The sequence below is a fragment of the Porites lutea genome, chromosome 2 (assembly GCF_958299795.1).
Source record: "Porites lutea chromosome 2, jaPorLute2.1, whole genome shotgun sequence".
In the NCBI taxonomy this organism is placed as follows: domain Eukaryota; kingdom Metazoa; phylum Cnidaria; class Anthozoa; order Scleractinia; family Poritidae; genus Porites; species Porites lutea.
Genome location: NC_133202.1, coordinates 33,141,275 through 33,152,461, shown reverse-complemented (window position 1 = coordinate 33,152,461; position 11,187 = coordinate 33,141,275). Strand labels below are relative to the sequence as shown.

At 40.4% G+C, this 11,187-nt stretch overlaps 1 protein-coding gene across 1 annotated transcript; it reads right to left on the bottom strand.

Annotated features, from left to right (window-relative positions):
• Positions 1 to 2,350: 2,350 nt before the first annotated feature.
• LOC140926083 (uncharacterized) lies at positions 2,351 to 4,281 on the bottom strand. The gene is made up of 2 exons (XM_073375881.1): positions 4,050 to 4,281; positions 2,351 to 3,351 (listed from the first exon to the last, which is right to left on the bottom strand). The coding sequence occupies exons 1-2, from the start codon at positions 4,279 to 4,281 to the stop codon at positions 2,351 to 2,353; spliced, it is 1,233 nt and encodes a 410-aa protein (XP_073231982.1).
• Positions 4,282 to 11,187: the final 6,906 nt, after the last annotated feature.

Sequence of the window (11,187 nt, the reverse complement as noted above, 5' to 3'; positions counted from 1 at the left end):
TGCTGGCTGGGAACTGAGGTTTCGGCTGTTCTCCTGGGAAGTAAAGTCTTAAATCTACGGTCAAGAATTTATCAAATGTATCAAAAATTCTTGCTGGAGGTATTTTATCCCTCTAATTTGCTAGAAATTTTCTTTGTGCGCGAATTGTGCGCGCGGAGTTGCGCGCTGATGATTTATTTACCGCTGACCAAAAAATCTGCACGTGGGCACCGTTGTTAGACATTAGAAATCAGGCTACGCTCCGCCATTGGATAACTGGCATCACTCGAAATCTGGCGGTCTTTCCAAGCGGTACGGTTCAATGGCGGTTAGGACGATTCATGAGATTCATGTTTATGCAAAAGGTAAGGTTTCTTTGAATATGCTCAATATATTGTTTACTATTATGCATGCATGTTATTTTTAATTCCCTTGTCTTACTTATCTGCATGTCACTAAATGCCATTAAAATTGCTTCTCGGATTTTTGGCGCGCAGTCGTTAGCTTTTCAAAACGATTCGTCTTTTCTTAGTCTTATTGTTAGTCAAGGGTTGGCTTAGTTTCAGTGTGTATTGGTAGTTTTCGGATGAAACCATTTCGAAAAGCGCGAACGAGATACTGGAGATAAAAAGGATGAGTAATGAATTCAAATTCTTTAATTGTAAAATGTGCCTAGTCGTACAGGACAATAAACCTCATGTTTTTCTCAACCGTGTAAATCGATGTCCCAAGGGGAAACAAACTTAAACATTTCCTTTGTAAGCTCATTTTTTTTCTCCACTGGTCGAGAAAGCTCGGGGGACGCGAACACGATGCTATTATAATATAATTCAATAACATTAACCGAAAAATTGTTTTTTAATACTAATGTAGATCGAGTCTTCTGAGTGTGTTGTGAAAGAATTATTTCGGTGCATATTAGTTGGTGTCGTTTCTTTATTTTGCTTTTAATTATTTACAGTGGCTTTCATACTGAACCCTGAGCTGTAATATTTTCTGATAATGCTTGACAACGTCAACAAAACATTTTGAAAAAGCTAAAATTTAACAAAACAGCCAGCAGGTGCTACAACGAGTTTTAACAGCAATTCAAAAATCCGACTCATTGTGTTTTTGAAAAGTTGCATTTTTTCGATTCCAGAATATCATCCTTTCTTTTTATATCAAGCCATTTTTCCGGTAAGAAGGAAGCTGAAAACCTTGCATTGCGTGACCAAGAGCTCTGCGTGGCGGCGCACTTGTTTGCTGAGGAGATAAACAGAGTCGGATTTGGTTGGAGAAAATTTGGCCACCAAAGGTGACGAACTTTATTTTCAAGATCTGCCAATATATAATAAACTAAATATCTCTTCAGCAAAGGTGGGGGAAAAAACCGCCACCCACTAAGACAAGAAAGAGAAACACACTAGGAATTAATTCGCAGGCAGGCGGAAGGGGAGGTGGTGGAAAATGCTAAAAATTGGTTCAAACCAGCGATGTGAACAACGTGATGGTGAGCGATCGAAAGGGGGCGAACACATGGAAAGGTGCCCCTAAGAATGATATAGTCCGGAACGCCCTAAATTCTGATTGGCTGGAAATAAGATAGGCTTGGAACCTGCCGCCTTGGCCTGCAAACCATTATGAAATGCCTTGCCATAAAATCCCATTATGATGTCGTCATAACGGTGTCTTTTTATGTCAAGCCATTTTTCCGGTAAGAAGGAAGCTGAAAACCTTGCATTGCGTGACCAAGAGCTCTGCGTGGCGGCGCACTTGTTTGCTGAGGAGATAAACAGAGTCGGATTTGGTTGGAGAAAATTTGGCCACCAAAGGTGACGAACTTTATTTTCAAGATCTGCCAATATATAATAAACTAAATATCTCTTCAGCAAAGGTGGGGGAAAAAACCGCCAAAGAGCCACAGAGTGTGGCACCCCCACAAAGACGCCAGCAGAGCCCGTGGGCAAGTAGGTCGGGAAGTTGCAGCCCTTGCGTGACCAACTTCACACACCGACTAGAAAGCTTAAAATTAATTAAAGCTTAAAACAGGAAACCTTTATATTGCGTTAAGAAATGATGCAGCCCCCGTCTGACCATCACTGTCTTTTTTTTGTTTTTTGTTTTTGTTTTTTTTTTGGTACAGCGAAACAGACTCTGCAATGAAGAAACGCACTGGAGAGTCCTTGTATGAGATGATGCAGCCCCTGTCTGACCATCATCGCATACACACGCGGCATTGTGAAATGTTACGATTTTATAAAGTACTACAAACACGTTATGGTGCAGCCCTTGCGTGACCACCAATTAGGTAGATATTAGCGAAAAGTTCTACATATGACAGACAAGATGCATGGCAGCCCATGTCTGACCCATGCGAAATTAAATTCCTTTAAATTCCTTGTAATGTAGAATTACGAATGTAAAGTTTAAAGGCATCAGACTTCCATCGGCCAAGAGCGCGAATCTGGGCGTCAGAAAAACCTTTGTCTGCTGCGAGACAGGCCGCGCCGATGCGAAAGCTGTGACTCTTATAGCGTTGAGCATTTAAACCACAGAAATTTAAGCAGCGCCTAAGTTCGGTGTTAAATTGGTTAACCGTAATCGGTGTATTGTCTGCATGGCAGAAGAGGGGACCGGGCTTGTTACCCCGGAGATGGCAATACCGGAGTATGAACTTCACAGGACAAAACGGTGAAGATTCATCACCAGGAATAACAAGGTCAAAAGGGCGATTGCTTGTGTTATGTTTGAAATGGGTGATTGTGATCTTAATAGAGTGGATTTTCCCACCGGATGCGAGGAATCGGATGTTATCGTACGAAATTACGGTAGTGTGACACGCGCTCCTGGCCGCTAGTTCACCGATGCGAAAGAAACCATAGAAAGCTGTGAGAAACATGGCTGAAAAAAGTATACGCTGTGCTGCCGAAGAGTTGGTGTGCTGGAGAGAGCTTACGAGGTCATGCAAGATAGGTTTAGATATCGGTAACCTGACATCACACGATTTCTGACGACTGAGCGAGGTCAAAAGTTTTTGAATAAGGAAAGCCTTTGTGGGGTCATGCAAACCTTTCATCTTGTGGACGTAACCAATGGCCGATAGATAAGAAAGAATAGTCGAAGGCGAAAGATTTCTACCGTCGAGAAAAGAAATAAAAAGCGCCAAAGACGCGGTGGTTAACGGTAAATGGAAGGCTTTTGTCTTGTAAAATTTCTCGTGAAATTCACGAAATAGTGTCCACGCTCTACGGTATGACTGACCCGAACCTGACGCCAATACAGAGCTCAAGAGACTCTCTAAGTTAGCGACCAACTCTTGGGCAAAAGAATCTCGGGCACTATTGTTGGCAATTCGTCTGCTTGGGGTGAAAGTTCCTTGAACCGTGCTATCTGAAATCGTGAAAGACAATCGGCCCGGGTATTATTAAGATCTGGTATATGTCGAGCACGAAAGATAATGTTATAATTGAGAGCAGTTAGAACCAAGTCACGGATCAATATCATAACTAATTTGTGTTTGGATGTCTGTTGATTGATAATACTGACCAGGGCAGCGTTATCAGTAACAAACACGATACATCGGTTGGCCATCTGAGAACCCCAAATACGCACTGAGAGGGCAATAGGAAATAGTTCGAGAAAGGTAATATTGAAGGATTGCCACTGATTCGAAAAAGAGCCGAAGAACCAGTGAGGGCCAAAGATAGCACCATAGCCCTTTGATCCGGCCGCATCGGTATACAATTCGAGAGGAGGAGATGTGTGCCACTTATCATCCAAGAAAAAGGAACGGCCATTAAATTCCCTGAGAAATTTTAGCCATACCTCCATATCGTGTTTGGTTGCTTTAGTGAGCCTAATGCGATGATGTGGGCGTCTCCCCCCAATAGTGAGATCAATTAGGCGGCGAAGAAAAGCACGCCCAGGGACGATTACAGAACAGGTAAAATTTAATAGGCCTATTAGAGACTGTAATTCTCGCAAAGTAACTTTACGACGTTTGCAAAAGGATTCAAGTAATAGGCGGCATTTTTGAAGCTTATCTTCCGGCAAACGAGCTTCCTGATTAATTGAATCGAGTGTGATACCCGCAAATTGTATGACTTGAGATGGTCCACAAGTTTTTTCCTGAGCAATGGGCACGCCAAGATAATCACACATACGAAGAAAATTGCTTAAATCGGTGTGGCATTGCTCTTCGGTACGCGCAATAAAAAGAAAGTCGTCAAGAATGTGAAGAACTCCGGATGCGCCAAAGCGGTGCACAGAGATCCACTCCAAGGAAGAACTAAAAGCTTCAAAAATTTGACAGAATATCATCCTTTCTTTTATTGTGTGGTACTTCTACGCTGTGTTAGAAAGATTTTATCTCAATTCAAATGCTCTGTAGTTGTACGTGTAAATATATTTATTTCATTTATCCTAATGCTCAGTCAATTCCAAGCATACCCATTCTCCCTGGGAGTTTTCTGGCATTTTGTTCCTACAGTGGGCATTTTTCATTGACAAAAGCTTCATTTGGGTAGGAATTTTTCATTGTTTAATTAACCTTACCCCCTTAAGGGGTACCATCTAAACTTGTACTTATGTATGCGCTCTGTATATGCAATACTGTTTTCCAAGTCTACCATGGAAAGTTTATCTTATAAAGTAATTTTGGGTTGTAAAGTTGTTTTCTTTGCAGTGTCTTTGGGGTCTGTATGGATATCAGGAAAACTGTAAGGTTGCTGAGTTAAGTTGTTAAGTATGTTTACTGTGAAACTCACAAAACCATGAACACCAGAAATATTCATGGAATATTTTTTTGTTACGAGAATCAGGCAATAAGGCACAAGATAACTTACACACAAACAGCAATGGTAATTAGTTTGTGGTTTAGAGTTTTGCTTGCATATTCCTGAACTTAATTGTGTTTGGCCAGTACACAATCAACATTCCTGAAAATTTTCAGGTGTTCACTGTTTTCGGAGTTTGACAGTAACAATTTTCAGCTTTTTACAAGGTGACGTACATGTAACTTTTGCTTTGATACTGGGGCATTTGTTCCAACTTTTATTTCCATGGTGAGGTTTTGTATGTATCTACTGGCCCCACAGCGGGGGCAGGCATTTGCAGCTTTCGAATTAAAAAATGACAAATGCCTGTGGAGGGGGGTGGGCATGTTTAGAATTGACTGAGTCATTTTAAAGAAGGTTATCCTCTGTAATCCTTTTACTTATACAGCCCTATTTGTATTAAGAAGTTTCATTATGATTTATTAACCCATGTACCCTCACATTAAAACAATATACTTCTAGAACGGTAGGACGTTACATGGAGAATTCATGTTTTTGTATTTGCTATCTTACTTAACCCACACTAAGATTTGTTACAAGTGTCTTTTTAGAATAGATACTGCAGAATTAAACAATGGCTGCAACAGGTCAAGTTTGAAATAATATGTCTAGGCTGATTAATATTAACTGAAAAACACAATATTCCATTGGTTTTCTCATCCTTATAGCTCTCATTGATATAAAAAAGGAAACACTATGGAATAAGTTCTACATTCAAGAGATTAAAACTCAGCTTTTGAGTCCTAGTAGTTCAGCATACACTTTTCTCTCTGCAGTAATTTCAATACATATTCTAAGAAACAGATAATAAATAAGAATTTAGTAGGAAATTACAAGTATGCAATTGTTATACCATGTTAACCTGGATATGCTGATATTTCATACATCATATTGAAGTTGGATGTGACCCTGGACAAACACTGACCTATTTATTATTAGATTTGTCTGTTGTCTAAATTTAATATTATTTTCCCCATATTCATAATGAAAATAATAATAATGTTTTTCTGTTTCTTTTTCTTAAGCTTGTAGTGACAGGAGAGGAAATATGACTTGAGCCCAGGTAAACATTTATTTTATGGGTAATATAATTAATGTATGTTATGGTATTAATCAGTGAGAACAATGGGAGTTCGCGCGAGTTCACCGTTATCAAAACCTATTAAACCGCCTGATGTATTTTATTTAAGTTGGACTGAATAGGATTCACAAAAGGTACATCTAGGGAAGGCTTAGTGACGTTCCTTTTTCATTACCATTGTAGTTGTTGTTATTCTTGGTTGACAAGCGAGAGATAAGGCTGTGTGTTATTAATTTTTACCGTATATACTCGAATCAGCGCCGCAATTTCGAAGCAACCCTGTGGCGCTTATTTGAATTCCGTTTTTTTTTTTTTTCTGCTGGCTGGTAAACATGGAAAAGGCCGCTCTGCTGGCTGGGAGAATAGACATTTAACCTGCTGGAAGTGAGGAACAGATAAATTCTTTCCAGCAACACAGAAAAGCGCTTGAAAATGCCTTAAAAGCGTCTAAATTTTCGTTTTCTGTAGTTAACGGCTCATTTTCAGAAAAATATTCGTTGGGTGCCCCTGTTCATCATTACCTACCGATTCCTCGCGGCCCCTGTTCAAGCAAATCGAGATTTTTTCTATATTGTCTTAGCCTCCCACGAACACGCAGGCGTTTTTAGGGGAGCTCGTATTTCTTCCCTCCCCACAAACGCCTGCTCAACGGAAAACAACATTCCTTTCCCATTGTTTTATTTGCGTGGTAAGTGACCGATCAACAATTGAGCAATAAAGTGTTGACAGGCTAAACACGACTGAACGTGACCCTAGAGTTACCGTTTTCCTTCTTTTCTTTCCTTCGCTAAGCTTATGCTGTGCACGGAGTATTCTGAATTTTGACTAAATCTTATTTTTGTCGCTCTGAATCTAACATTTATTACAGGTCAGAAAGCTTTCCCGGTGTTTAATGCAGATCGAGTAATTATCAGATTACCTTGCGGTCAAGGTGGGGAGGGAAGAAATACGAGCTCCCCTAAAAACGCCTGCGTTGGAGGCTAATATTGACTGTATGACTGTATATTTCAACTGTAAGTACTTTCCTTAATATACGCGCGAGTTACTAGAGTGCCTCCTCGGGATTTCGCCTTCTGGGCGAAATCCCTGCGGGGGCAATTATGCTAATATCATAGGTGACGAATTACTCCTTAATTTTGCAGCGAAATTTCAGCGATAATTTGTAATTTCACTTGTGAAATTACAAAATTGCCATGGCAACCCTCCGTAAGTCTCAGTGTCAAGATGGCGACGAAGTTTTAAAATGTCCTGAATGAAGATGACAGGGCATATAAAGACGCTTTAGAAAACCTGAACTCACCAAAGAGCACATCAAGAAGGATCCTAACAGGTATTTTGTCGAAAAATTCTAAACTTGAGTCAAATTTAAGCTCTAAACGTTCGAGGGAATAAAGTTCTTGATCGATACGATCCAGGATAAACATGTCAAAAATCCAAGATTGCTAACGTAATTCGTCACCCATGATATTAATAGATAATCAAATGGTATACTCGTGAAATTGGAGAATAATTTCACTTGCGTTTTGTCCAAATCCTAATAATTTCCCTCGCCTAAAAGTTCGGGAAATTATAAGGATTCGGACAAAACGCAAGTGAAATTATTCCCTAATTTCACTCGTCACAATTTGATTACACATACATATTTTTGAATCCGAAAATTTTAGGTTTTTTTTCTCTACGAAAAATAGCTTAACCTGGCTTAACCTGGGCTAAGCGTGCCCTCTGAAATAAGCCCTCTCCTTCTAATAAGTACCCCCCTTTTCAGGGGAAGAAAGTTAATAAGCCCCCTCTCCTCTCTCCTAATTATCCTTCACTAATAAATGATATAGACTGTATTAATCAATCACGACTGTAGAATTTCGTCTGGACTGATCCGGGAGGGTTCATTTACCAACTGGAAGTTTAGATTTGATTCTGATCCTCGTCTGCATGACCTCCAACTTCTTGTACTTGAGCTTTTCCACTTTGCATTCTAGTTCTTTATGGAGAACTGATACCATCGTCGTTTCTAAATTTCATAAGCTCCTCCTTCTCAAATAAGCCGCCCCTCAAATGGACTTGAAATAAATAAGCCCTTCCCCCCGGGGCTTAATATAGGATTTACGGTAATAAACTTCAGACAATCGTAGGGAATTTACTACCCGACGTTGCGTAGCACCTAAAGTCGTAATCATGGTCCCAGGCGTTCCTAGCGACCGTGAATATTGGGGATAAGAATCGTGACGACTTTCATTGTAATGCAAATGAGACTCGTGATGAGCATACGCCTAGTTGATCACGTTTTGGCTTTTTGGCAATGATGTAATTTCCCGAATCGAGTCCCTTGATTTTCTAGCCTGCGTACCATAGCGGTTTTGGATATCCCTTATAACAGGTGCTTTATGAGCCAAGCGAGGCGAACGCAGCATTTTTCGTGAAGCGCGAGGCTAGGGAAGGCGAAAAATAAATTATTTTTCTCCTCCCCTTGTTTCGCGCTTCGCACTCGCGAGAGCTGCTTGATGAGATAAAAAGAAAGTACTTCATTAACAAAGGAACTGGACTTGATCATATTCCATTCAAAATATACTTGTTTTGGTGTACCAAAGAAGCTAGCAGGTAGAGCGCACTTTTTACTGATTTATAATATATACCAGAGACTAATTATCCGTCAGTGTGTGAGATGCAAGTTACCGGCCCCATCCTAGACGGATAATTCATGGATATTTAAGTTTGGTGTGTAAACAAACTTTGGGCGAAAATTCGTCTTAACTTCGATTAAATCGTGAAAGGCCGATAATGTTCTGTAAATTCTGGTATTTGTATAAGTTGAAGCAAAACGGAGGGTGACGGCAACAAGAACGTCGTAAAAAGCAGTAGGTTCAGGCCCCGTCCACGCGTACTCTGATATGTTAAAAACGGAGATTTTTTTTCTTTCGTCATCTGCATGTACAGCAAGACTCAATTTCCGGACTGTTCCAAATAATAAACCAGTCTAAATTTAGGTTAGAAAGGGCTGAGATTCCTGGTACAGTTACACTAAGCATTCAGAATAGATAATGCACGTTACACATGCCTATATTGTTTAATAGGCACTATCTTAAGGAGGCTTGATACTTACAAACTGCTTACAATTTGTAAAGCACACGCATAATTCACCATAACCAGCTCTTGATGACCAAATTTGGAAGAATTTTGCGATTAATCAACCGATGACGTGAAAAGTGCAGCTTCTTTGCAGGTTAATGCACCGTTAACCGAGAATTCCTGGGGAATTCCATTCCATGGCAAGAACAGCAAGAAGACAACTCGAAGGGCAACATCTGCTATTTGGAGAATATTGGCGGAGCTGAACAACCCTGAACGTGCACTATCGAAGATGAACTTAACATCGATGGAGGTAAGCATGTTTTAGCTATGTTTTTAAACTAGGGATTATTTTGAATGAATAATAAAACAATTATTGAATTCGGTTTTCGTATCATATGAAGAATTATGGAGATCTCGGAGGGGGTTATGCGCCTCGGCCTATGGCCTCGACCGATAACGCCCTCCTTGATCTCTATAATTCTTCATAAGATACTTAGCCTCATTCATTAATTGTTAAATAGCATAATCATACGGAAAGGCTGATAAGTGGTTGATGACCTGACTGTAAAATGTCTTTGTACTTGGTATTCGGTTGGAGGGTTTTTACTAAGAATTCCGAGGAAACGTTCGATAATTCTCTTCAAAGCAACCTTTTCGGTGAGTTGATATTCTTTTAGCCTGTTCCAGGCTCTCAGTCTTTCTACTATAAAACTAGATTTTGTGCAGCTTCATGTTTTGTAATAGCGATGTGGCACATACGGCGTTTTACCACCCACGCAGTCAAACCTGCCTTGCAACAACCAGGTTGTTGCAGGTTACAAAACGTTTTTGCAGAAAGTAGAGATTAGCTCTACTTTTTGCAACAAAATCTGTACATGCTGCACAAACTGAGCCCTAAAGCAAACTTTTTTTTGCAGCAAGTGATGTAAATGCCGTATATGGCGTGAATCCCGCGCAATTTTATCCAATCAGAAGTCAGTATTCAGGCAACTTGCAACAACCTGATTTGATACAAGACAGGTTTGAACGTGAGTGGTAAATAAAGCAGCATCGCTTTTCAACAATTTTTTTTAAAGCAATGTTGGAAGGCAAGTTGTACGTTTTTTTTTTCCGTTTTCCCGTAGCTTCGGAGATCAACCTCTTTCCAGAGGCTTTTCCCTTAAAAAATGGGAAAAGCCCTCGGGACGAGGTTGTTCAGAGGTTCGAATCGAAATTCCACACAACTGGGTTACTCAGGAACTTACTTCGTAAATGTATGGCTCGTCACCACGGTCTTGCTTTATTATGTTGCTGGCTTTTCGTTGCAAAGTTCGAATCTTTTTGTTTTTAAATAATTAAGGATAATAGTCTCATCTATATCTATTTTGTACTCTAGTCTTGGGCTTATTTTCTAGATCTGCCACTACCCCCGGGCAGGGGGATTATTACAGGCGCCGAACTAGGATAAATACTGACCGATTTCCTAAACGAGCGTCGAAGGTCGAAGCTTCTGGGGGGATCCAGGGGCATGCTCAGCCGGGAAATTTTTAGATTTTAAATCCCTAAAGTCTCTTTTCCTGGGATTCTGAGTCATTCAGGATATTAACCAGTTCCATTCGTTTTGGATGAAGTCTTAAAAATATATCGTATCTATAGTGAATCCGTTAAACGGTGAAAACGGGTGTGGATCCACGCCTTTATTCGAAGGGGGAAGGAGTGGGAGGCTTGATTGAAGCTTAGGGCTTTTCATTTAAGGGAAATTCAATTTATAAGATTGTCTTAACAATTTCAAGCAAATGCGCATAGGACTCGTGCCTCTATTGCCATCACGAGTGAACAACGAGACCAATGTGGGCAGGGTCTAGAGGGGGTTTCGCCTGATCCGTAAATTGACCGGGAAACAGAGTGTGAATCGGAAAAACTCATGACTCACACGCGACTCAATCGAGATTTCTACAGATGTAAGTGTTGTGACGAGGGTTCAAAGTTAAATCATGTAAAAGCGAAAAATTGTTGAGCTTGGATTTTTAGCAATAAAATTCATTGCCAGTCAACTTTGTAGTGGTCAAACAAAAAGCAGAGAATCGTCAGTTTGATCCGCACCACACTTTTCGTTTCCTTCCCATCACGGCGTCATTTAAGACCAACTCTTGCCTTTAGGGACCGGTCATTATTTATCGCCGGGGGGGGGGGGGGGTCGGAGGATTTTGGGCTAAACACGATGAAATTTAGCCGATCCCCCCTTTAAATGTTATTTTATTGAAG